The following is a 27,487-nucleotide window of genomic DNA, read 5'->3' as shown; positions in this document are numbered from 1 at the left end:
GATGCCTGGTTACGTGGTGCTCAAAATCAAACTGTCACAGTTTCTAAAGAAAAGCATATCTTCTAAAGAAATCAAAATGTAATGTGCTTGTTACTTCCATGTGTAAGGGTATCATGTGGCTCTTTGGTGATAGAAAGAGCAGTGATAGTCCCTACAGTGTAGACCGTGAGAATAGGACTCATTTGATATTCATCAAACCTAGGCTAGTTTTTAATAGTATTGTTTATAATTTAGAAAATGTGATGTTATGTCCAAGATATCTGCAGATGCATGTGCATTTTCCTTTAACATCTTTTGTTAAAGGAAAAAATTTGTGCACTCGGAGGGGTCCCTCAACACGGCCTGTGCACTCTCGTAGTCTGGGACCCCTCGGGGGATGTCCACCTGCTGGCTTAGGCCCACTCCCTGGGGGATTGGACCTAAGCTGGCAGTCAGACATCCCTCTGGCAGCCCAGGAGCCCTAAGGGGATGGCCACTTGCCAGCGGGGAGCAGGCCTAAGCTGCAGTCGCACACCCTTAGTGCTGCTGAGGAGGTGGGAGAGGCTCCTGCCACCACCGCTGTACTGGCAGCTGGCAGCCTGGCTTGTGGCTGAGCAGAGCTCCCCCTGTGGGAGCACACTGACCACCAGAGGGCAGCTCCTGCATTGAGCGTCTGCCCCCTGGTGGTCAGTGTGTCATAGTGACCAGTCATTCCCAGTGGTTCTGCTGTTAGGGTCAATTTTCATATCACCCTTTTATTATATAGGATCTGAAACAGAAAATTACTAGCATTTCATGAAACGTTCAGACAATGTGTAAAAGACTGTGTATAGTTACTGGTAGCTCCAGATAGCTTAACCAGTTTAAAAAGAAAGGTATCAAATCAGGGTAGACATCTTTGGAGTTACTTATATCAGTGGCTCAAAAGTTAATAAGGACCCCAATGCTGTCACTGGTCTCTCTGCACCCACAGCCTGTCCTCGGGCTAACTCACTGCTGAAACTTCTGGTCCTGCATTCGGATATGACAGTGGGAGAAGAGCCACATGAGACTTCCCTTCAATCTTGGGCTAGAACTTGGTTACCCACTCACTATTGAGATTGGCTCTGTACCATGTCCTGAGATGAGGCAGCCAAAACTCATCCCCTCATCTATGTGTATGTTCATGTGTGACTGTGAACGCACACACTCACAAATGCAATGCTGTGGATAGACATGTGTACCATATGTAGTTCACTCCCTCGTGTTTCTGAGAGTTTGTGCTAAGATGAAATCTTCAAATTGCCATGATTATATTTACTATGTTGAGCCTTCAAGTTCTATAAAGATAGAACACACAAATTAAATACAGCAGAGCTTCTCAACCTCAGCACTATCAAAGCTTTGGGCCATATAACCTTTTGGGTGGGGTTGGAGTTGTCCTGAATATTATAGGATGGTTAGCAACATCCCTGACCTATACTCACTAGATGACATGCTTCCACCTCCAGTTGTGACAACAGAAATTGCGATTGAGAACCACCTATTTAGACCTATTTTTTATGAATGTTTATGTGTATGTGTATATATAAGCACAACACAGGTATTTGGTCAAATAATATAGTCAAAACAACCACCACAGTTTGCTTTTTGAAGAATCCCTTGTAGAAAAGGAAATGTTCTCATCACGTTTCTCCAGGAAGTTGAATGAATATGTGCTTCCAAAGGGAGGCATGGGCTGATATTCCCAGACGAAGAGTGACTGGATTCTCTCCATTAACATTATTTCTGTTGAGCTGATTTCATCTGAACCCATCCACTCTCTACGGAAGGTCTCCTTTCATCCCTGAAGCTTTCATCTGTGTAGCTCAAAGTTCTGCCCATTTGTTGATTTTTACTAGTCAGGCTGTTTCCAGTTAAAAATCAAAACTCCCCAACCCAAAGGCATTGCAATTAGAGTTTGCCGGAAGCAAAGTAAAAAGTAATTAGGAGCACAGTCTCTTTCTTTTCCCTCAAGTGATACCCTTAAGAATATCCTAGAAAAATAATTCAGGTCAGAGCATGAGTTATAAACGCTGGCTGTTTCTTTACACGTGACTCTGATACCCACAGGCTGATCAGATGGTGAGATTCTCCTAACCCTCTGGGTGGAATTCTTTCCATTTGAGAGTCAGATGGTAGAACAAGGGCCATGGAGAGCTAACACACTGTGCACCCCAGTCCAGCAGGTGTGCTGTCATCGTTCAGAGGAAGTTTTAGATTCTCAGCTCACAGTGGCTCTGATTTCCTCACAGAGCAGCACTCCTTGCTCCCTCCCCAGGCCACACCAGGGAGGCCCTGACTCCTGGAGCAGAGATGGAGCCAATTTTTGCCTGCTCACTGTTTGTTCCCTCTCCTGCTTTCTGCTGGGGCAATTCCTTCTTTGACTGAATCCTGCGATATTGGTTCTGCTCCTTGCTGGCCGGCCCCGTTTTTCTGCTCCTATTGACTCTCCATCCAGGACAGATTCTGGCCTCTGTCCCTCACTTCGCTCTGCTCCGTCCTCCACTGAGCCTGGGTGTGGAGTCATCTATTATCACTGGCCTAATTGAAACCCACACAACATACCCCGTCTGTTCTTTGACTATTTGTCCTGTCTCAGTTTTTTCTGCTGTGTGTGTTTTGGAGGAATTTTCTTTCAATAGATTGTTGCTCTATCTATTATCCCTTATTATTATTTTTTTTTTTTGCCATGGCCTTAAATCTCTTCCTCTCTAATGGTGATCACTCTCTTTTTATAAAAATGCTCAGATTTCTTCTTTCTTAAATAAGACAAGAACAAATAAAGAAACTCAAACAAGCTAAAGCAAACAGCCTTAGTTCTGCCATGTCTAGGAAGTTCCTCATGTGGCCATCGCCATATATGAACAGGCCTATTGGATTAGGGGCCCACCTTCTCCAATATAACCTCGTATTAATGAATTATATCTGAAATCACCCCATTTACATATTTAATATACTGGGGGTTTGGACTTAAACATATTTTTTTGGGGGGGTATACAATTCAACCTATAACAGTATTGAAATCTTAAATGGCAGCCTCTTATTTTCTGATGATGATAGTGATCTTCCTTCCTGTGCTGTGGGTGAGTCCCCTGCCCATCCTCAGTCTCCTAGCTCAGCTGTATCACCTTCACTCTGAGCAAACAATGGTGTTTCCTTATTTCCAGGGATGTCAAGACTGTGTGGTTGTCGGTCCCCTTAGTCCAAGGCAGAGCTGGTTTATTCTTCTCCTCTTCCGGCTTTCCAGAGCACCGGGATGCAATACATTTCCTTAAACTGCTGCTCTCTGCACTCTGCATCCCTCCTGGCCCCATGGCCTCTGGGGAATGATTTCTGTCCCTTAGGCAGCATTCTGGAGTGCATCTCCTCCCTCCCATTCTATGTTTGAGTTACTCTCTCAAAAGGCTACAGTTCAGGCTTGGCTCAAGCACAGTGACAAAAAAAAAGTCTCTTCAGGGCTTAGGGCATGTAGAGAGCACTGCAGGCCCATTGGCAACTTCAGACTCCCAGAACCCCAGAACTTCAGGGCCAACCTTCAGGCAAATGGTGGCATTGGTCTGTCCAGGGTGATGTCCTGCCAGGACACAGCAAACCCAGAGTAGAGACCTGCCAAGCCTCTAATCTTGGCATCACACCTCCTAGAAGCCAACATAAATACCTGGTACCATTCAAACAACCTTCCTTGAGCATGTTGAGTCCTTCAGATTTAATGCTCAAGTTCCAGGCACACATTTTTATTATACCACTACGGCTTTACACCATTGAGGTGTCCCATCCCACCTGCACCACTGCACCTGTGCCACATGACCCGGGTGGCAGGACATGCCATCAGCTGTCAGTAACAGCTGGCATAGAGAGGAAGGACAGGACTTGCTATGGACACCTTCCTCAGGTTTACCTGCTTCTCTTTCCCAGCCTGTGTGATCTGCTTTGCCTGTGTTTTCAGCCCTGACTCCAGCCACATTCCCACGTACACCCTTGGTGCTCTAGAGAGGAAGTGTGCTGTTCCCTGGCTACAGCAGGCCTTCCTCACCGTGGTCCTGTGCACATGGCATTGATGCTGTACTCATGTCCCTTGATTTTGTCTACTCCCTCCTATCAGCTCTTCTTTACTTCAGCTTAAGTTTCCGTTTCCCCCAGACTTAGTTGGGTCTTTCATCTGCCCTTGGGTGTACTTACCCCACTGTACTGGAGCTCTTGGTCACTTTCCTCATCAAAATCTACCAGAGCTGCATTTCCCTGCAGGGAAAGCCACAGCCCTGCCCGCTGGCCTCCCTTCGCCTCCATGTCCTCACTGCAGACTCCTTGCTCTCTCTGCTCCAGCCTCTTAAATATTGCAGTGCCACTGGCTCTTCCCACTTTCTCGGGACCAACAAACTTTTCCTAGAGAAGGCTAGAGAGGAAATGGCCTAGGCTTTTAATCCTCCACAGCTTTCCATTTGGGGATCATAGCAGGCCCACAGATAAGAAGCAGAAATATGAATGATGGTGTTAAATGAAGGGAACATGTTGTATTAGTTGTAAAACCCCCCACCCCCCAAAAAAGGTTTGTATGTTTTTAACTAAGTCAGTTCTAAAGATTTAAAAATCTTCCTTTTCATCTTATTTGTACTCCTATTTTTAGCTATTATTTATTCAGTCAGTTATCAAAAACAATGCCATCAATTGGATAATGTTTTGCAGGTTTGAAACGTTGAGTTTAAGTATTTGGTAATGAATCTAACTTTTAAAATTAGATTTCCCCCTGTGCTAAAATCACTCTTAAAGTAAATTTATGTGTTTAGAGAAGTACCTTAACAGCTTTAATGCATTAAAATACTAATTATTAATAACCATTAGTAAATGATTATTGTACTAGTAAGGCAGGATAATAAATGTTTAATGGCTGATGCTTAAAATAGAGAAGCTATAAAACTTGCCTTTTAAGAAATTGGCAATCAAATTGGGGGGAAAAATAAACCCATGAAAAGGGAAAAAATGACACTTCTAAATTAATAGTGTGCAAATTGAGTTTGTGGGTTCTGAGGGAACTGTATGCTTGCCATAGAATAAAACCTCAGTGTGAGCTTAGAAAAGCTAATTCATCAATTAGCCTTAATAACTCAGTGTGGACTTGTACGCAGACATAATCTCATCAACACTCGGCAGTCTGCTTATTTTCTTCTCTCTTGGAAATGTTAGCCTTTCTTGGGTTGTCCTGCTGAACCCCATGGCTTTCTCCATTCTCTGAGATTCTGGCCATGACCTCATGTGGAGGCAAAGACACTTGAAATCCACAAGGGTTCTCATGGTAATAGTGTCACTTTTTATGAGCTACTATGCTTTTAGTTAAGGAAACTCTTAATGTAACAATCTCAAATTCTGTTGGTTTGAAATACTTTAATCTTATCTACTCATTAAATAGTCTTTAAAAGATAATGATTAACCTACTAATGATTAAAGGTAATTCATTTGAAGTGAGAAAAATCCCCTCTGTGCTTAATGCCAGGAGAAATTGTTTCTGCTTATGAGGTCATGGGCTTTGTGGAGCAGGCGACAGACCCTGCCCTTCAGTGATCCAGGCATGGCCAGGTCGGGTGACCTTGTTGGGCTCTGTCCTGGGGTTGGTGGGAGCCCTTTAGGCAGAGGCTACGCAGTTCCTTTCCTGAATTGTCTGTGAGGCACTTTCTGGACAGATGACATTTGGTCTAGCAGTAAATTCATCAATGAAAGCAGAGTTCTCAAAACAAGCGAAAACACAGACAAGTGGGGCTTGGGACTCCACTGTGTTTGTGTAGGAAAGCTTAAGTACCGTATTTATCAAAGAAAAGCAGTTTGGGAAAACCAGAACTAAAATAAGGTTGCATAGTCAGCAGCCAAGTTTTGTATTTTACCAAACAAGCATCATCATCATAAGTGGTGGGAGCTTTTTAGTCCTGCAGCTGCAAGGCTAAAGTCTGACACCTAACTCAAGGTTAAACTTGCTGAGTGATGAGTCTTAGACCTATAGCATGCTGAGCTACATCCTGTGACATGCAACCCAGCACGATGAGCTGTTTTTTTCTAACTTTCAGCCTTCGTCCAACCCCTCAGAGGGCATGGGCAGGTTGTCCATCTTGTCAGGGATGGATGCATTTGAAAATTGTGTTGTAAGCCAAATCTGATTTTCGTCATAGGGTCAGAAAAGATTTTAAATAAATTATCTTCCTGCATACCATCGGCCTGAGAGTGCACCTGTTGGCGTCTCTCTAACCTCCAATTATTACTCTAGGTTCGAGGGGAGTCACATGGCTGTTTATAATTTGCCAGGTGCCTGGGAGACTCCACATACATGCTGTCTAATCCTTCACACAACCTTCCATAGGAGATGGCATTGTCCTTATTTTACAGTTGAGCAAGCTGTGGTTAGAGGGATTAGCCACCTAAAACAGGGCACACTCCTTGAATCCTTGCCCCTCTGTGTGCTCCTGGCCTCCCCTTTGTTTAGTCAGCATCATAGGAACTAATGCTTATTAGTTATTTAACTTCCTAACTCGCCTCTATCACTCTCTCCTTGTGCCTATGCTTTTATGCCCAAGCTGAGGTGGAAGAGGAAGATAGAAACTTTGGAAATAGTTGAAAGAATTTTCTTATACAAGCTTATACAAGGAGGTGGAATAAACTGGGATTATTCAACCCAAAACAGAAGAGCCTGTGGGCTAATTTAACATAGCGTTTATGGGCACAGATATAAGCAATGCGAAGGCATCGATTCGTGTGGTGCTCTCTGAGAGTAGTGTCCTGCTCTGTCTTGGTCATCCAGCACTGAATGCCTGCAACTTGGGAGCCTCAGCATCCCCTCAGGTTTGTGACGCAGGCTCTATACTTGCCAGTAAGTCATTTGGAATTTCAGTTTGCACATTTCAAAAGAGAATGGATAAATGAGAACTTCCGTCCCCCACCAAGATATTATGAGGCCAAAGGCACCAACCATATATACTAAGTCTTATGCAGACTTGCATCCTACCCCCCAAAAATAAATCCACACAAAGAAGACATGCCCCATTACAGAGAATACGATATATTGTGTAGAAATTTACTAGTACTTCTGTAACCACTCAGGAAAATGGCTTCATTCTCACTGAAGCTTCCTTGTGACAGTCCTGGGTGGCTCCTGGCATCCTGGCATGAATATTAATGTTGCTCTTTCCTCTCAAAAGTGTTACAATTTGGCCCATAAATCCTACTGCCATCCTTTTATAAGATAATTCAGTTCTATGTGTTTCAGTAAATTTGTCTCCAGAGTATTCCGTTAAACTTTATTTTTTCTCCGTCAGTGACCTCTCACAATTTTTCATCCACTGCCACATATTGGGCAGTTCATTTTCTGTGTTTTGTCTTCTGTCTTGGCATGGCCCAGATCCCCTAATAGACAAAGATCAAGCCCACATACAAGTTTACTTATTCTAACTGTATATACAGTATCTTCTTTCAGATAAATCTTTTTTCCTCTTAGTCTTTTAAAAATATTTTTTTAAAAAATATATTTTATTGATTTTTCACAGAGAGGAAGGGAGAGAAATAGAGTTAGAAACATCGATGAGAGAGAAACATCGATCAGCTGCCTCCTGCACATCTCCCACTGGGGATGTGCCCGCAACCAAGGTACATGCCCTTGACCGGAATCGAACCTGGGACCCTTCAGTCCGCAGGCCGACGCTCCATCCCCTGAGCCAAACCGGCTTCCGCTAAAAATACTTTATAGGCATTAAACATTTCTAAAATATTTGAATTCAAGATAATTTAAATTTTTAATTTCCTAATGAAAAAACTCCCTAAGATTTGAATTATGATTCTACAGGTTAAATTATTAGTTCTTTAAAGAAATGAACCCATGTATTAAAAATATAATCAGGAAAAAATGAACATGGTAATTAGAAACTTTTTATGTTTGCAAAATGTTCAGAAGTGGTTGTGAAATCACTTATAACTAATTGAGCCGGGAAAAGTGTGATATGGTAGAATCTTACAGGAGAATGGAAGGGCTGCCGGTGCTTTGTGCGTGCACTGGGGTGAGAGAGCAGAATGGACAAGGGTATCTGTGTTCCTTTGAGCTAGAACATTTAGACAAAGAGCCAGTTAATGAAGCTCCTACAGACATAAAGATAAGGAGAATTCTGGGTGAGAGCTTTGGGCTCCTAGGATGCGCGCTATGCTTATACAGAGGTGCAGTTCTCATTTAGGGAGACAGCAAGTCTGGGTGGTCCAGTCACTCCTACTCAAATCAGCAAATCCATGTAAATCACTCATTTCAACAGGGCTAGTCCCCTTGAAAAGGGAAGGAAGCAGATTTCCTGGAACCATGTTTCTAGTCCTTCTGCCAGGGGCCCAGAGAGAGAAGGATTTGGGATCCAAGGCTCACTTTGCTGTGTCAATGACCATTAAGGACATGCTTGGGGTGACCCCTCCCCCCTTTACCTGCCCACCTACATCACCACCACCACACACACAGGTTTTTGGATCATACAGTTTTCTCTAAATCTCTTCTTTATCTCTCCTGTGGCAGTGGAAATTCAAGCTCCTCGCTATGTGTGGCTGGGCTGGCCCCCTAACTCCCATCCCATTGATTTCTTCTGTTCCGACACTGGCTTTGATTCATGCCTGGCTACCCTTTGGGTCTTCTCTCAGGTTGCTCTTTCTCCAGTTCTTTGGCATGGTGGCCCCTTTCCCAATCTCATACCTGTCCTTTCCCCAATTCCCGCTTTTCTGATTCTCAAGTTCACCTTTCTCCCGTTGGCCCTTGTTATCCTCCTACTCATCATAATTTCTTGTTGGTCTGTGTCTTATTTGTCGGCTCACATTGTCCTTGAGGGCACTGGCCATGTCTGTCACTTTATCATAGAATACCAAGTGCCTCGGACAGTCCGCAGAGTGGGTGGTCAGTGAGCTCCTGGTGACATGGGAACATTGTTTGGCATCAAGTCTCTGTCCATAGCACAGCCCCTTCACCTGTTTGGTTCTAGATCTGCTGAATGGAACACTGACCCTCATTTGGCATCTGTATAAATAAAAGCCAAGTGACTAGAACGATCGGAATGACCAGTTGCTATGACGCGCACTGTGGTGGCCAGCTGGCCTGATGGGGGCCCTAATGGGCCTCCCCACCCCGATTGGGGATGGGGCCAGCCGGCCAACTGCCCGTGGCCCCTCCCCCTGGCTGGCCTGGCCCAATCAGCCCCCCAACCCTGATCAGGTGCAGGGCTGCTGGCCAACCTCCCGTGTCCCCTCCCCCCCAACCTCACCTATGCAGGAATTTGTGCACCAGGCCTCTAGTATAGTAAATACTGGTGATGTGTTTAACAATGTCTGTTTATGTTTATATATATATATATATATATATATATAAATTATTTTATATATTTAAATAAATATATATTCTATATTTTGATGAATAGCAATCAACTGCCAGGCACTTTGCATGTGTTACCTTTCATTCTCTCAGTGCTACTGCATGTTGGCCATTGTTTCCACCATCCTCAAAAGGAGGAAACTAGGAATTTATGCTGTTAAATAACTTGACTAAGTTCATATAACCAGTAGGTGGAAGTATTGAGCCATATATTCATACACTTCTATGCTTTATGTCTGTATGTTGTTCACAGACACACACACACACACACACACACACACACGTATGTTTGTCTCTGTATCTATCCAGTACTAGAAATATTAGGGAAAGAACTTAAATACATTAATGGCTTTTAAACCACATTACCACATTGTACTTCATGTAATTGAATTTTAGTTTAATTATCCCCTCATCATAGATACCTAGATGAAATTAGGTTTACTTTGTTAGCCTCTGCAGTACATTTTCATGTAGCTGTGACAAGGGACGCAAGGTGCACAATAGGACAGGGTCTGAACTTTAGACATATATAGATGGAATGATTTGATAGTAATTGACACCAAAACATTAGAGAACAGAAAGTCACTGGCTAACTGTGAGTCACGTGTAGAGATAGTTTCCATTAACTCTGTTTCTTTTGGTGACATAGCTTGCTATTTTAAAAACTCAGCATGTGTGGCTGTATTTATGTTCCTTAATTTCTGATCACCTTTAAGTTTTGTATATGCATGTTTATTATTATGGGAAGTTCTACTAAATAAAAATTGTTAAAAGGGGAATCGAGAGTAAACCATGAAATAATAATTATAGCCACCATTCATTAGAATTTTACTAGTCGTCTTTTTAATCCCTATAGCAAATTAGATCTTCTATGCCCTGGATCATTATACAGTGTTAAGGAGCATTCTGGATGTCAGTGGTTCAGCCTGGGATTTCAGGCTGGGATGGGTGGAGCCACAACCTGCACAGGCCGCATGCCAGGCATTGACCAACCTGCCTTTGGCAAGCATATCACAAGATGGCCTTTGTTTGCAAAAGAATTTACAATAGATTTTGATTCCAGTAAGATTTCTGTAGAGTTGGAAAACTGGAATTCCTTTTTGTCTTTAATATCCATTCTCATCAATGTAGACAAATAGGTCTCTATCAAGAGTCTACCAGTGACCTGGGCAGGCCTGCCATTGAACCATTGGACCTGGTGCACCCCCAGGCTGATGCTGTGGGCATTGGAATGGAAAGAATCCTATATAATAAGAGAGGAATATGCTAATTAGCCATTACACGAGACATACGACCAAGTACGTCACAACCAGATCACGGATCAGTGGGAGGGTGGGCCAGTGAGGTTCAAGCAGGCTGCTGAGAGCTACAGGAGGGGGCAGGGCAGCAAGCTATGAGACAGGGAGGGGGAGGGGGAGGGGGAGCTACAGGAGGGCGGGGAAGCAGGCAGAGAGCTACAGGAGGGCGGCAGCACCTACTGGCGCACAGATTCGTGAGCAGGGCTACTAGTCCTATATAATAAAAGGGTAATATGCCAATTGACCCTAATGGTGGAACCACCAGTCGCTATGACACACACTGACCACCAGGGGGAAGACACTCAATGCAGGAGCTTCCCCTTGGTGTTCAGTGCGCTTCCACAGGGGGAGCACTGCTCAGCCAGAAGCCGGCTCATGGCTGGTCAGCAGAGTGGCGGTGGCGGGAGCCTTTCCTGCCTCCACAGCAGCTCTAAGGATGTCCGACTAAAGCAGTGGTTCTCAACCTTCTGGCCCTTTAAATACAGTTCCTCATGTTGTGACCCAACCATAAAATTGTTTTCGTTGCTACTTCATAACTGTAATGTTGCTACTGTTATGAATCGTAATGTAAATATCTGATATGCAGGATGGTCTTAGGCGACCCCTGTGAAAGGGTCATTCTACCGCCAAAGGGGTCGCAACACATAGGTTGAGAACAGCTGGACTAAAGGCTTAGGCCCACTCCCCGGAGGCTGCCAGAGGGATGTCTGACTTCCATTTTAGGCCTAAGCCGTCAGTCAGACATCCCCTGAGGGTTCCCAGACTGTGAAAGGGCGCAGGCTGGGCTGAGGGACCCTCATCCCCCAGGTGCATGAATTTTCATGCACTGGGCCTCTAGTATAGAATAAAAGGGTACACTTGGATATTCAGCATCTGTTGGTTTTACGTGGTCAAAATCTTCTCAACAGTGTTGATGCTTTGGTTTTTCCCACGTTCACTTATATTGTGGATCTTCTGTCAGTATTCATTTCTACTTGGTTACTCTTATGTACGTAAAAGTGTGAAATCAAAGTTCTTGTATCATGAAACATGATTCGTATGATAACATGATATATTTAGCATAATACTGTAACCATCACTCGACATGTTTTACAAACATGAGATTAAACGGCTTTGTGCATATATTTATAATAAGCTGGCATATACTCATGTTTGTTTTTATTTTGAATTAGCAGCACACCTCTTATTCCTTTGTAGTTCTATAAATAACAATAATGAATAAAGGACCCCTCTGATCTGTCATTCATGCAGTGACATTCCTTGTAGGTAATCGCTCAGTGCCTGATTTATGACTTGTTTAGTTCACTCAGGAGTGACAGATACTGGTTGGTGGTGAATTGCATTTTAACCAGAGACAGAGCTTGAATAATGCAAGAGAAACAATGTGCATCTTATTATCCTGCCTGATGAGACACAAACATCCCCTACCTCCAGATTTATATCTGTAACTGCAAGAGACACTTGGCTGCCTGTTGAACAGTTATTCCTGCTTTTTTGCTGTCTTTGAGAAAGCAATAGGATGTGGGCTGAGTTTCAAAAGATTCTGCTTTCCAAGACATGGAGCTGCCTGACTTTGCAGCAGGTCACTCAGTCAGCGAGCTGCCAGCTTCCAGAAGGAACACTGCAGGATGACAGGGTGTGTGTCCACATGTAGTTCAGCCCCTAAAATGACCTGTGCGGTGAACTAAGCATACACTGCACACCAAACACACTCTCTCCCCTGTTTTCTCAGCAGGAGATTGTGTTTGAGCATTCTATGTAAAAATGTGCTTTGTCACCTTGTAAAATTGGTTCAGGGTAGTTCGGAGAGAGATGAGGGATTCTCTGTGGAAAGAGGAAGCTGTGGGCCAGTCTGCTTCACATGACTGTATCCTCCTGACATGAGAATCCTGACTGGGATGGTATAGTGAAGTGGACATGGAGCATGACATGGACTCCCTGACAGTCACCCCTGGGCACCCTGGGGTTACGGTAGGTGCCATGTGGAAAGCCATCTCTGGGGTTGGGGCGATCACTTCCCAATGAGATTCTTGTTTATAAGCCCTTGCTTGGATTGTTGGCGTCTTCTTCCTGCTTTTTCTTCTTTCTGTGTTGTTCCCCATGTTTCTATTAGGTGCTGAGTCAGGTTTCATCTGGACATTTATCATCCCATCTAGTTGGTTGTGAAACCCTCTTCTTCTTAAGCCTGCTCCGCACTTGGGTTTCTAAAGCATTGTTCAGCATTCCAAATCCTCTTCGTGAATATTGTTAACATAATGAATTGTTCTTGTGCAGCCCTTTATGTTTTTGAGTATAGGGTAAAGATAAGTGTATAGGCATGAGGTCAGACTCTCTGGATTCAGGACATCACCTCTGCCCTGCCCCCCATTGCTATTTGTATGAACTTGGACAGATTATTAAACCTCTGGGCTTTAGTAGCTTCATCTATGAAACAGGAAGAATGGTCCAGCATTTACCTCTATGATTCCTGTGAGTTTAATGAGCATATGAATGGGGGCTCTGAGCTCAGAGCCTGTCAGGGCAGCAGCAACACACCACAAATATTGTTAAATTATAGACCTGACCTTGAGCTGGAAGATACCATGACCAATCCCTTTATCTTTGTAGCTTTTCACTTTCCTACATACCAGAGATATTTACTATGTAGTTTTCATGCTACTTGTCCCAGGTTAGTAGCAGAAGACGGTGGTTGGGAGAGTGTATGATATAGTTTGTGGTCTCTGCCTCATGCCTTATCCACATGTACTGGTTACTGTCATCCTGAGCTAGACATATCTAGTCTTGGACCATCTTTCTTTGCTTTCTCTTTTTTAGATAAGGTTTGTTGTTGTTATTGAAGATGATGATGGCTTTTTGTTTGTGTTTCGTGCAATGATCAAATTGTAGCCTGGTTATAGGAGCCTGGGTGCAGGACCTCTTCTGAAATGATTTAGCCTATTATTTCCTTTATGAGACAAATATAATTTGTACTTGTTCTGTATCTTGGCTTTGGGGATCTGCTTCAGAGGTACTTCTCTTTTGGAGACTCATAGTGAACATGGTTTCAAAATTTCCCCCAACATTTTGTTTTATGTGCCAACAAACACCAGTCAGAGGTATACAGCCTCCTGTTTTGTGAGCCTCTCTCCAGGACATAAAGGCATGTTGTAACAGTAAATATATATATTTTAAATATCCAGGTTTAAAGCAACAGTTATCTAATAGTATGTTTGGCAGTATATAGGATGTCCCAAAATTGATGCAAGATTTGAATTTTGCGTGAGCATTAACAACATCAACAACAAAAAATAAAAGCCTAATTTTACTTGGTTTATTGAATCAGATTCTAATATCTGTTGCCCTTTGATTTCAATCCCTTCAATTTGATAAGCATTACCAAGTACCAATTATGGCCCAGGAGCAGGGACAATGAAGACTGATGAAGACCATAGCTTTGTGCATGTGCCAGCGAAGCTGTGGAGGCCATTTACCCGATGTGCTATTCCATACATAACCCTATACAGCATACTTTATGAATCAATAAAAAATTTACAATTTTTAATTATAAACCCATGTTTTCTATCAAATTACTCTTTGCGTGACTTTTGGGACACCCTATAGAAGTTAAAATAATTTCTTATAGATTTCTCTTTGTATTACTTGCTATTCTTAAGTGACTTAAGAAAAACATAATGGACTGAAGAGAAAAGCACATTACATATGCAATTTAGATTATTTGCTGCACTTTTAGAATGTAAAATTTAATTAAATTTAAATACTTTGTGAGGACAGAGAATGTATGCCTTGATTGAAAACTAGCTACAGTCCTTCTGGAGAGCATAGTGGAGTGCTCAGTGCCACCTTCACGATAGCCTCTGAATCAGTGCCTACATTTCAGATCTGAGGTGAGCCTGTTGTGTGTCTTACTCTTAACATTATTGGGTCCATATTTGTAGTTGTCCTGCCAATAACATACCTATTGGTGCAATCTGACAAAGTCCAAGGCCAATTGAATTTCCCTCCAAAACTAATTGTCCCTGAAATGTGTTCTTGTGGATAGTAGTGGTCTGTAACTTTCTTTTTTTTTTTTTCTTTTTTTTTTTTTAAATATATTTTATTGATTTTTTACAGAGAGGAAGGGAGAGAGATAGAGAATTAGAAACATCGATGAGAGAGAAACATCGATCAGCTGCCTCGGGCACATCTCCTACCGGGGATGTGCCCGCAACCCAGGTACATGCCCTTGACCGGAATCGAACCTGGGACCTTTCAGTCCGCAGGCCGACGCTCTATCCACTGAGCCAAACCGGTTTTGGCTGTAACTTTCCATTAATTTTGAACACCAGAAGTTATTGCTATACTAGAGGCCCGGTGCATGATATTCATGCATGGATAGGGTCCCTAGACCTGGTCGGGGATCAGGGCTGATCAGGGCCAATCAGGGCCTTCCAGCTGCTGGCTGGGCCCTCCCTTCCCTGGCTGCCAGCTGCCGGCCGGGGCCTTCCTTCATTCTGTTTGTGGTCAGTGCATGTCATAGTGAGTGATCAAACTACTAGTCTCCCAGTTGAACACCCGTGGGGACAATTTGCATATTAGGCTTTTAGATATATAGATTATTCTAATTGCATCATAAAATTAAAACACTTGATGATTGAATGAAAAATTCTTAGCAAAAGGAAAAATAAGAATTAAACCTGTTTATTAGAGGTTTTTAAGATGATTATTAGGGCATTTCTGTGTCTGAGAGGGTATCATCTGCATTACTGATAGGCTTAAACACGGAGCTATAAAGACGCACTTTCAATGTTGTATGTATAAATTTAGTGGATGCTCTATATACTTCCTAAAGGTTTTGTCATACTTCTGTCATTTCAAAATCCCTATTTTTAAGCTAATTATGAGACCAAAAAGGTGCGGCCAGTGACTCTGTCTCAGTGCACTGCATTTCTCTAAATGGATGCGCCAGCAATTCAGAAAAAGAAAACAAGGGTTAATCCTCACAGTTGTGTGGTTACCATAGTGATGGGAATTGCTAAAGCTAATTCAGGACATAACCTTACAGTCTCAGTTATTGCTTCGGTTTTCAAAAGTGAAAAACATTTTTAAAGTCCTTATTAAAAGCATACAAATTATGTCTGGCACACGTGTGTATTTTAGTAAAATTCAAGAATTTCATTGTCTTATTATACAAAAATGATATCAGCCATCTATACAGGGTGGAGCAAATTTTGGTTTACAGTTGTTTGTATGGAAAGTAATAAAATAATAAGTAATAATACAAGAATAAGCTCTGTGTGTCATGTATTCACAACTGTAAACCTACTTTTGCCTCACCCTGTATTCTGAATCACATTTCATCTTTTTAACCTTATTCCCTCTCTCTTTCTGAAGATTATGTAAGATTATATACTTTTGTATTATCTACAAATACAGGAATAGGTAGGTTATTTCTTTAAAGTATACTGCCCATTCGGTATTACTGTCATGTTCGTTTGACCCTGCATTAATTCAGGAAGCTCACCTGTGGAATTATAAATGGTCATTTCTTATCATGTAGAACCTGTGTACAGAGTTCCACCCAGAAGCACAGAGCAGTAAGATGCTCATAGGGCCCCCCATTCATCCTATAAGATGTTTACACAAAACCAAGCCTCCTGGGAAGAAATAATGAGCAGGCAAGACCTAAAGAAATAGTGTATTGATGTTGAGACTTTTCTTTTTTCCCATTATTTCCAGAACCAAACTTCGTGTCATCTTATGCCATCGGGAATTTCACCTACTTCTTTTTCCGAGAAAACGCTGTGGAGCATGACTGTGGGAAGACCGTGTTCTCCAGAGCTGCCCGGGTCTGCAAGAATGATGTGGGGGGGCGGTTCCTGCTGGAGGACACCTGGACCACCTTCATGAAGGCCCGCCTGAACTGCTCCCGCCCCGGGGAGGTGCCCTTCTACTATAATGAGCTGCAGGGCACCTTCTTCCTGCCCGAGCTGGATTTGATCTACGGCATCTTTACCACTAATGTGTACGTAACTGGAAATAATTGCTTTCCCTGCTCTTCTACTCATTCTGAACGAGTCTATTGTTCTTTGACCTTTGTGGTTAAAACATTGCTTTAAAAAGAAATCTTTCTTATTTTACTGGGATAACAGCCAAACATTTTTTGTTAGTATGAATTAAATGTTGTGCTAAGATCTGTGACTTCTGACACTGGTATTAGGGAAATACAGCTAATCCAAAGGTTTTGCTCTATCCTTATTGTAATAGTAGCATCCAATTGTTCTGCTCTAAATTTGTCCTTTCCGACTTGCCAGTGTGTTCTTAGTACTTTATGAAGTGCTGGTATGTATTAGATGTGTGTGTATGTTTTTCTGTTTGCATGTTATGTATTTGTCATAATGAAAGCACTGTTGTCTGGAAAGTCTGGTCGTTGAGATAATGTAACTCTTGACTAAACCGCGGCTCATGTAGGAAATGCACATTCTTACTTTCCCAGAGTTGATTTGAAGCCACTGTTCTAGAAGATGGCTATCCTAGGCATTTCTAAAATGATGGTTATGCTTTTAAAAATACTTTTGAAAAAATAGCATTTCTTTTTCTTTTGTGGGGAGATACTCTTAGCTTCAGAACTGACACTGTTTGGACTAGATGAAGTGTATGAAGTTTCTGATCTTTCAATTCACCCTAATCTGGTGGACTGGAGCACAGCCCCATTCTCAGCTGATGTGCTGTGATAAGACTCAACAAGTTCACACCCAAGCCCAGGCATCACAGATCACACTGCCACTGGCCTCCATCCTTCTCACTGTTGGCAGTGAGCAGGAGGATTCCACAGCCTGGATTCTGTTTGGATCACCTTTGAAATTTTAAACTGTTAACCTAACAGTTTGTACAATAGCCCAATATTTATAGCCAACATAAATGTTCTGAATCAGGACGGGTTGAAAGTGCTGATAAATGGGGTGGGATGACCAGCCATCTGGGTTTGTCTGGAATTGTCCTGATTTTGGAGTTGGGGAGAGCCCTGCATCCCGGAAAACCTCTCAGTTCTCAGTAATCTGGAATAGTCCATCCCCCTATGACATCTCTTGGGCCTCTAAGTCTTTTTACTTTTTCATCTCTTCTGCCCATGAATCTGCATTTTACTTTTCTGTTGATCTTTCCCTCCTGATCTTTCCACTGCTGAGCTGAAGTGTTAGCATCCACTTGATAAAAGCATTGACTCCATGAAGCAACTTCATTCTGACATGAAGTGAGAAAAATAAGACTAAAATGAATGACTCCCTACTCAACACCACCCTGCCATGAACATCTTTATTGTAAATCTGGCTTTCAACCCCAGAGGTTATTTTCCTCCGTGATGAGTTTCTTTTAAAAAATCAATTTATAGTTTCTGAAGTTGATTTGCTTTCCAAAACCTTTTTAAAGAAATAGTGTAGGCTGCCCAAGATGAATGTTCCGTTGTTCAATTGACATCAATTTTATACACAATGGGAACTTGGCTTCGTTAGCTGTTCATCCCCCTAGCTCTGGGCTCAAATGAACAATTTAAAAAGTTAGATATGTACTGTGCCTAGGCCATTCCAAGATGGTAAGTGATCAGTATAGGTACTCACAAAAATAAGTTTCAGACTATTATTTGTTTTGTGTTGTAAACACCCATCATGTTGGAAATCAGCCGATATATAGCTTCTATACTAGCAGAGGCAGAATTTCTAGATCTTTCCTTTATCTATCGAATATTTATTCTCACTGGGTCTTGGGAACAACTTTCCAATATATCATCCATAACCCCACAGTGTATCCCACTTTTCCTCCCTCTTACGTCTCAGCCTTGATATTACCCTCATTCAGTAGCTGGGTGCCTTTGGGCAGGTGTGTCAGCCTAACTGCCCAGTTTTTCTTGTTAGTGACTGTCCCTTATCTTAGGACAACTAAGTGAATTAGAATTGGTAAAGGCTCTCAAATGGTGTCTGGTAACTAGTCTGTGTATGTCAAACAAACCAAGTGGAAAGAAGGCAGATATTTCTGTTGTGGGGTTCCTCTGGAATTTCTTTTGATTCAGAAAAAATAATTGATAAGTTGACTTATATTGGCTAAGACTCTTAACAAGAAAATTTAAAACCAAAGCTGAGCTCAAGTGCAGATCTATTTAGCCAAAAACTATCTTGCTGTTTCCTTGCTAGTAGAAGGTCATGAATTTCTGAGGGCCAGCAGGTATGCATCTCTGCAGAGCTTGGAGTCTAAGTTATGGCTTCAAGATGTCAGTGTATTCTCAAATTTTTTCTCTCTGGCCCTTTTTAAAATATTAACAAATACATGAAGTGTGCCTATCAGGAACTTTCTGCAAAATGCTTTTTGTTGATTCTTTTTACAAGGTTTACAAATAAACACAAATGTTTGGGGGTTAAAAAAAAGAAGCACTGGCTTGGCCCACTGCCCCCTAAAGTCACCAGATGAACAGGGGGAAGGGGCCATGCTAGATGCTGGGAGGCGCCTCCACTGGCAGAGAATATAGTCTTTTTCCTCCAGAATTTAAAAGGCATAACATAGAGCTCTTCAAAATCCTTGTCACTCGGTTGTGGCTGAGTGAATTAATCCTACCCGGCAGGATTACAAGTGCCATAACTGGTAAATAATCCTGTTTATATGCTGAAATGTTTGATCTTCCACAAAGAAATCACAGAGTGCACCATCATGGCCCCCACTTCATCCTGAGGGTGTGTAAGCGGCTGGGACCTTGATATTCTCTAGAAGGTATGTCCCCTGGGCGGTGACCTAGCATCTTCGGGAAGACAGTGGTTTCTGCGGGACTTTCTGACCTTCCTCTTCTTGCTCTTCCTCGGTCCCAGGAACAGCATCGCTGCGTCGGCCGTGTGCGTCTTCAACCTGAGCGCCATCTCACAGGCCTTTAATGGGCCCTTCAAGTACCAGGAGAACTCACGCTCCGCCTGGCTGCCGTATCCCAACCCCAACCCCAACTTCCAGGTAATTTCAGGGGGCATTGGGGTACTCAATCAATCATCACCCTTAAAAGTGTGCCGAAACCTTGTAGAGACGGCTGGGACAATTTAAACGCCTGGTGGAGCACAGGCATCTGTGAGCTCCCCTGGCCTCTCCTGGACAGTCCCACACTGGGCTTGGCTCATGTGAATGGACTGAGCCTGTTGTCAACTGAGCCTTTTGTCAATATGAGGAGCCTAGACCAAAAAGGGCCTTTTGTGGGCTGTGATGCCTCAGGCTGGACTGGAAAAGGGCATCATAATGCAGCAGTTGGGAGACCAAGGTCTAATTAGTGCTAATGATGGTGGACTCTGCCCCGAAGCTCTGATCCCTAATAAATGATGCTCCTATGAATGGGTTCCAGGGCACAGCCATGGAGATGCACAAACAGAATTGGAGCTCTCATTGCTGAATGTGGTGAGATTTCCTTTTTGGGTAAATGGGATGGCATGGGGCAGCTGCGGGGAAAGGAGAGCAGATGGAGGCCATTCATTCATAAATCTTAAAATTACAGGGCGTTCAACCGGTAAGAGGCTCTGCATGCCATTCAGTGCAGCTCCAATGTGCAGAGATTGAGACCCAAAGAGATTCAGATTTACTCTGGTTTGGTTGGCCAGCAGGTACATGAGTTTGCTGGGTTGCCAAAACAAAATACCACAGACTAGGTGGCTTGACCAAAAGAAGGTTTTTTCTCACAGTTTGGAGGCTGGAAGTCTGTGATCAAGGTTCTGGCCAATTCTGTTTCTGGGCAGAGCTGTCTGCCTGGCCTGTAGATGGCCACCTTCTCACTGTGTCCTCCTGTGGCCTTTCCTCCGTGCACCTTGAGAGACACTGAACCTATGGGATCAGGGCCCACACTTATGACCTCATGAACTTTAATTACCTCCTTAGAGGCTCCATCTCCAATGACAGGCACTCCAAGGATAGGGCTTCAACGTAAGAATATGGGGGAGACATAGACATTTATATCATAATAGTAGGCTTCCCTTGAGGCAGTGACGGCGAACCTTTTGAGCTCGGCGTGTCAGCATTTTGAAAAACCCTAACTTAACTCTGGTGCCGTGTCACATATAGAAATTTTTGATATTTGAAACCATAGTAAAACAAAGATTTATATTTTTGATAAAAATTATCTTATATATTTAAATGCCATTTAACAAAGAAAAATCAACCAAAAAAATGAGTTCGCGTGTCACCTCTAACACGCGTGTCATAGGTTCGCCATCACTGCCTTGAGGGCTTCTCTTTTGACAGAAATAGTCATAGGATCCTCCTCCTCCCCATGGCTGTGTGTTTAGTACCACCCAGTTCAAGAAGGCGCTCAGTGACTCGCTGCATCATGTTACATGCTGGCAGAAACACTCTGACCCTTAACAACATCTCCAGGGTGACAATCCTGCCAAGGACACTGGGGTTAGTGACTGAGCTGGGGTCCCAGCTCAGGTCCTTCAATGCCAAGCCCAAACCTTTGCCTACTAAAGGACCATTAGTTATCCTAATTAATCAGTCCCGTATCCAGGCCTCCGAATTCTGGTTGGTTGATCATCCCCACGCATACAACCTTTGCCTTTGAGAAAACTGGAGGTATGGAAACGTTCAATTGTTTTACACCTTACTTCAAATTCGGCGGAGATTGTTCAATTTTAATTTAATTGCTTTGAAAAAGTTGGGTTTTTTTTTACATTTTTAAAAAAGAATGGGATTGAGAATAAAAAGGGTGGTTATACGTCCTCTTCACCATTGTTTTCTTTATTTAGACAATATACTTAGCATCTTTCATATCATACTTTCATCAATAAAATGAGGAAAGAGTGATACAACTATGCAGGCATACATATTTTAACAGTAAATATTTATGATATCAATTAATGTGCATTGCTTACTGCATAATTTGCATGATGAAGATGACTCTTAGGGACCATTTATTGGGTGCCTCCTCAGTGTCACATGTTGCAAATGCTTTATAAACTTTGTCTTATTTTCTCCTCTCAGCAACTCTGTAAGGTGGGCATCTGTATCCACACTTTACACATCAGGTAATTGAGGGATCAGGTTTACATTTATTATCCTAGGCTTGCTAATGAGAAAGTTCAGTGCTGGACAGAAAAAGTCCTATTTGGGGTCAGATGAGCTAACAAGGGGAACCAAACCTGCAGTAGTCACTTTTCCTGATGACATACATGCTTTATATAATTATTAACTCAACACTGACTCTTGGCTTCTTTGTTGAGTCTCTGTATGTAAATCACACCCATGTCCAGATGAAATGTAACTATTTAAGAAGGCCCTTTGTAAAATCCAGAAGGTGAAATAAACCATTCCCTTTAATAGAGACCATTGCAAAATCCTGAAGGTTAGAAATGTTTAACAAAGATGCTCACTATATTTAGAATATACTTTTAATTCCTGATGCTAGTATTGCAAAAGTCTTCCCAAAGAACAGACTTAATAAACTCTGGGAAGCCTTACCGCCTCCAGGCAGGGGGTAACTTTTAGCTCCTTTATCTGGATATATTTGTAGCCCAGGAATATCTTCTCCCTGCCTGAGGCCACGGGCATGCGGTTTTATACAGCCAGTGCCACACTGAAGAGCTTACATTTATGAGATGGGAGTAGGTCCCATCTGCAGTTTAATAAATGAAACTGTGGACAGTTGGCTCTCACTGTAGGCAGGAAGCTCGCTCAGCTGAGTTTTTCTTCTTTGGGTGGCATTTAAGATTTGTGGGAAAGTAAAGTTAACGCATTAGGGTGGCTCTTAGTATAGCTCCTAGGACAGACATGTTCCAAGTGTTTCCTTTAGGCTCACCTTGTTTGAAACCACGCTAGCTCAGGCTTTCTTACTGACATTTCTGAGACTCTCTACACTGACATAAAGTGGAATAGGTTTTGAACTAAGTCCCCCTCCACTAGTCATGTATAAAGGGCTTTATGTTTGTAATAACCAATGGTGAGAAGTGGTTAGCTTTTTTATTTATGTTTTTATTCTTGTTTGCCTACCAACATTTGGAATTTTATGTGGTACTTACATACTAGAAGTAGCTATTAATTAGAGAAGCAGAGAGATGTTTCAAGTTCAGGAAGAAGTATGGGTTAGGAGAACAGTGCATAATCTTTCCAGATTTAATACAGAAATCTCAATTGAAAAGGATAAAGAAGCAACAGCTATTTATTTATCAATTGCACTAGAAACCACTGTAGGTGGTGCTGCAAAGCCCTGCCCTGTGTGAGGCCGCTGTCCCGTCATCCAGACCCAGTGGGACCCAGCTGTGGCGTACAGACTGGACTCTTCTGGGCAGTTTTCATTAGCCACGATCAGAAATGAGGGAGCTGAAATGCACAGCACAACTGCCCTGGTGGCCAAGCAGATGAGGACTGAAAGTCCAGCCCTCTAAATCACAGGGTTGTTTCCTCTGGCAACCAGCCCACATCCTTAGATGCTATCCAAAAATCACCTCATTAACATACCAAAAGATGCCTTTATCCCTCTCATCACTTAGGAAATTCCTAGGGTTTTAGGAGCTCTGTGCCAGAGACAGGAAGAAGACCAAATGTATTATTCTTATTAGAAATCACAGTATCACAAGGCGATGACTTAAGTAAGATATGAGGTCCGGGAGTAACAACAAGGGGTGGTTGGTGATCCTGCTACACAGTGCTAGCCCAGACACCACCAGGTCTCCCAGATCTCCTGATTCCTCATGAGCAGTGAGAGCTCCTCAAATTCATTGTCCAGATTTTTATGATGACAATCTTTAGAAAACACTGTACATACAAAACAAAACCTGTGTGCAAAACCTCACCCAACAGGCAGGTTAATTAAGTACTGCCATTGATTTAAGGAAGAGTAAACACCAAACATAAAGTCACTCTCAGGACTAGAACTCCCCTGGATAGACTTCTGGCCACATCAGGTAGAGCTGTCTTTCATTTTGCAACACATTAGTTAACAGGTAATGGCCCTGTCCTTCAAGTGTTACTACTATATGTGATGTTTATGTGAAATCTCCTAGCACAGTCCCCCCTGGCTGAAAAGCAACTGCTAGCGTATTCACCCATTGATTCCTTCCTTCCTTTATTTATTCATTCATTTCCCTCTGGCCAGTGCAGCTCAACGGACCATAGAATTGCTGTTCTGCTACAAGACAAATGCATTGACCAGTTACTGTGCCAGGCATACCGTCTCATGCCTTGGCATTTACAAGCACTTGCAATTAATTCACAAATGCTCTACACTGGTTATCTCAGTCGGTTTCACAGAACCTGTAAAGTGAGCACAGTGTTTTTCTAGCAACTTTATAGGCAGATGCAGAGGCTGGGAAGCAATGTATCACCTGAGACCACATGGCTCTGTGGTGGCCAAGCTGGGCCCTTCATCTGACCGCATGTGGTCCTGTTGCCTGGCATGTGAGGTGCCCCGTAAGGATGTGCCTTTAAATGAAGCGTTGAACCAGACTCAAAATCTATTTCATTCCAAGATTCTCTAATTCTACAATCAGCTATTGTTTTATGGCATGTAGGACATTTTTATCAAGAGCGACATAAATATGGTTTTTAAAAAGCAATTTCCATCTTACCTGTTATTAAACCAGGTATTAGAAATGGCACGTTATAAAGGGTAATTTCAGATGGTATGGACAGGGAAGTTTATTTTTATCAAACCGACTTATATGAAGTTCTGTCAAGGATCAGCCTTTATTGGAACTAGGATTTAAAGTTTATGAAAGGAATGAGAAAGGTCGGTGGTAATTTTCTAATTCTGTGCTCTGTCCCAGGAAAGCTTTGCTTTCTTTTCTATTCCTCTTTTTCATCTCATCCTTGCCAAAGAACATCCTATGTAATACCTGCCAGCCTCTGCAAAACCCAGCTCTGAATTTAATTCTCAGCCATTTCTAGGCCGATCCTCCCCCCAACCCCCACCACACACACACAACTGCCTATTCTAGATTCATCATTATATATTTTCTCCATCTGAAAACATCTTTGCTTACTTCCTTCTTCTTTCCCTTCTTTCACACTTTTCTCTCTCCCCACCACCTTCCCTCCTTCCCTTTTTAAAGACAATCTCGTTATTCCCTCTCTTTCTGTAAATTTGCCATGTTATTTCTCATCTTGTTTCAAAAAGCTTGGAAGATGAGTGCAAAGCAATGCAGCCAGCACAGTGTTCCTGTTGCCCAGGAGAAAGATATTAAAATGGCCTAATTCTATCTCCATGGAATCCGTATCTTGCTTATGGACCCACTGCTCCAATAAGAAAACTAATAAATCCGTGTGCTGTATTTGATTGCTGCATTTTCAATTTGGGTACCTGATTGTCAGACAGATATAAGAGTGTGCATTTAGTCAGACAGCTCCCACATGACTCAGCCAGCAATGTGGATTCTTATGCATACGCTGTTCAAATTAAAGTTAGCAATGGCTTCCACTTCGTTTATTCTTTTTAACTTCTTTTCATCCATTTATGATAAAGTGGAGAGACTCTTCAAATATAAATTCAAATCTAAAATGAGAGTGACACGAGGGTGGGGACTTCGGGGACAGTGGAGAAGCGGGCATGTTTGCACAGTTCAGTTATTCAGTTTCGGAGTCAGTCTTCGGCTGGGTGGCCAGGATCACTGGGTTCCAGGTGGCTGGCTCCAGCAACGGCCTGTCGTCCCTTGCAGTGTGGCACGGTGGACCAGGGAATGTACGTGAGCCTGACAGAAAGGAACCTGCAGGATGCTCAGAAGTTCATCCTGATGCATGAGGTGGTGCAGCCCGTGACTGCAGTGCCGTCCTTCATGGAGGACAACAGCCGCTTTTCCCACATAGCCGTTGACCTGGTTCAGGGCAGGGATGCCCTCATCCATACCATCTACTTGGCCACAGGTAAGTGCTCTCCCTTATCTTCCTCCCTCATCCTCTGTGCTTCCTTTGAGAAATCTTCATTTCCTTCTCTCTCTCCTCTCTCTCTCTCTCTCTCTCTCTCTCTCTCTCTCTCTCTCTCTCTCTCTCTTATATTAGTCATCATTTTAATTGGAGAAACAGTGTCTTATTTCTTAACTATTGTTCTTTAACTTAAAAGAAGCCTTCTTGGGGCAAGTGTAATTGGGATAACTTAAGATGATGGAATTTTTTAGAGGACATTACTGAGTGAAATATTATCCTAGAAACTTCCATCCTCATGGGGACAGCCAATAAGAAGACCATTATTAAGGAAAAGGTGAGAGAGATGATGACAAGTTTAGGCAGTGGGTGTGTATACAGCGATGTGGTAGTGAGAGCTAGGGAAGCTCCTGTAGTAGCTGCTGGGGGGTGGCTTCTTCCAGGAGGTGACATTTAAACTGAGAGCTGACTGAGGAGGAGGAGCTGGCTTTGCAGGTGCCAGATGCAGGAGTGGTCAGCTGTGGGCAGGGATGTGGCCATCAGATCACCAGAGGAGGCCAATGGTGCCTCTGAGGTCATTCTGAGGGAGGGCTGGGAAGGAAAGGAAAGGAGCATGGAGGAAGTTAGATGGAAACAGCTGCTCTGACTGAGGCTTCCAGAAGCTGTTCAGTGAAGGCTGGTAGAAGATTGATCTGCTAGCCTGAAGTTTTAAGACTTTGTTGTTTTAAGAGAAAATGTAGAGTTACCACTCCATGACAGTATCTGCCTTGTTCACTAGGGTATATAAAGGAACCATATCTCTTTTCTGCCATTTTCATCCTTATTTGCCTTCCAGATGCTTGGCATATTCTAGATTGTAGAATTAATGAACTGGACATTTCCAAAAGTTTTCCTAGTTTTTCTTCACAAATGTTCTGATTGATGCCACAGAGAAGAGTTTGGAACTCCAGGAGGCTGTTAAGTTCTTCATCAATACCTGGAAGGGGGGTGGCAAACAGGAGATGGGCTGGCCCTGAGCAGGCCTGGGCAAGTCAGTGCAGAGCAGCCGGAGGCCTCTAACTGAGAATTCTGACCTTTTTCACAACCAAGCCCATAAAAAGGTGAAGTTTGCTTCTGCTCTGAGCTTCCAGTGATTTCCAATGACACTCTCCTACTTTAGTTGTGACGGTCTTTGAATTCAATCTGCCATAGCAAAATGGCATAGACTGGGTGGCTTAAACAACAGAAATGTGTTTCTCACAGTTCTGAAGGCTGGACTTCCAAGATCTTCCTGGTACAATCCCTTTTCCTGGTTTATAGAAGGCCATCTTCTTGCTGTGTCCTCACATGGTAGAGACAGAGATCATCTCTCTCTCTAGTCTCTTATAAGGGCACTAATTCTATTCATGAGGGCTCCATCCTCCTGACCTAATTATCTCCTACAAGCCCCACTTCCAAATAGCATTACTTTGAAGAAGAGGAATTCAACATGAATTTGGGGAAGACATACTAATTTAGTCTATGGAAATGAGCAACTTGCTCTACCACTATTTAAACATGCTCAAAGGAATGAAATATATATGGTATGTTTGAACAGAATCTAAATCAAATCAAAATAGACCGACTTAGATAAATTATAGATCTGAGATGAAATTATAGTCAACACCTCTGGCTTTTAATTATTTTTATTTTATTTTTTAAATATATTTTTTACAGAGAGGAAGGGAGAATGATAGAAAGTTAGAAACATCGATGAGAGAGAAACATTGATCAGCTGCCTCCTGCACACCCCCTGCTGGGGATGTGCCCGCAAACAAGGTACATGCCCTTGATCAGAATCGAACCTGGGACCCTTCAGTCCGCAGGCCAACGCTCTATCCACTGAGCAAAACCAGTTAGGGCAACACCTCTGGCTTTTTAAACAGTACAGCCTTCAAGAAACTAACTTGCTTGCCCAGGTCTGTTTGGAATGATCTCTTCCTACCACAGTATAACCAGGGAA

At 42.8% G+C, this 27,487-nt stretch overlaps 1 protein-coding gene across 1 annotated transcript in view; it reads left to right on the top strand.

Moving 5' to 3' along the window:
* The window catches only part of SEMA5A (semaphorin 5A), a gene marked incomplete at its 5' end in the record, with an annotated part of 244,625 nt that overhangs the window by 131,759 nt on the left and 85,379 nt on the right, over nucleotides 1–27,487 (top strand). The window contains 3 exons of the mRNA XM_081089965.1: nucleotides 16,381–16,666; nucleotides 19,494–19,629; nucleotides 25,305–25,509. Coding sequence (XP_080946091.1) covers nucleotides 16,381–16,666; nucleotides 19,494–19,629; nucleotides 25,305–25,509 — 627 coding nt within the window. The remainder of the gene's footprint in view (nucleotides 1–16,380; nucleotides 16,667–19,493; nucleotides 19,630–25,304; nucleotides 25,510–27,487) is intronic.

Source organism: Myotis nattereri (genome assembly GCF_964212035.1).
Source record: "Myotis nattereri genome assembly, chromosome: 4".
Taxonomy (NCBI): domain Eukaryota; kingdom Metazoa; phylum Chordata; class Mammalia; order Chiroptera; family Vespertilionidae; genus Myotis; species Myotis nattereri.
The sequence above is the reverse complement of the archived record's forward strand: the minus strand, read 5'-3'. Positions and strand labels throughout refer to the sequence as shown.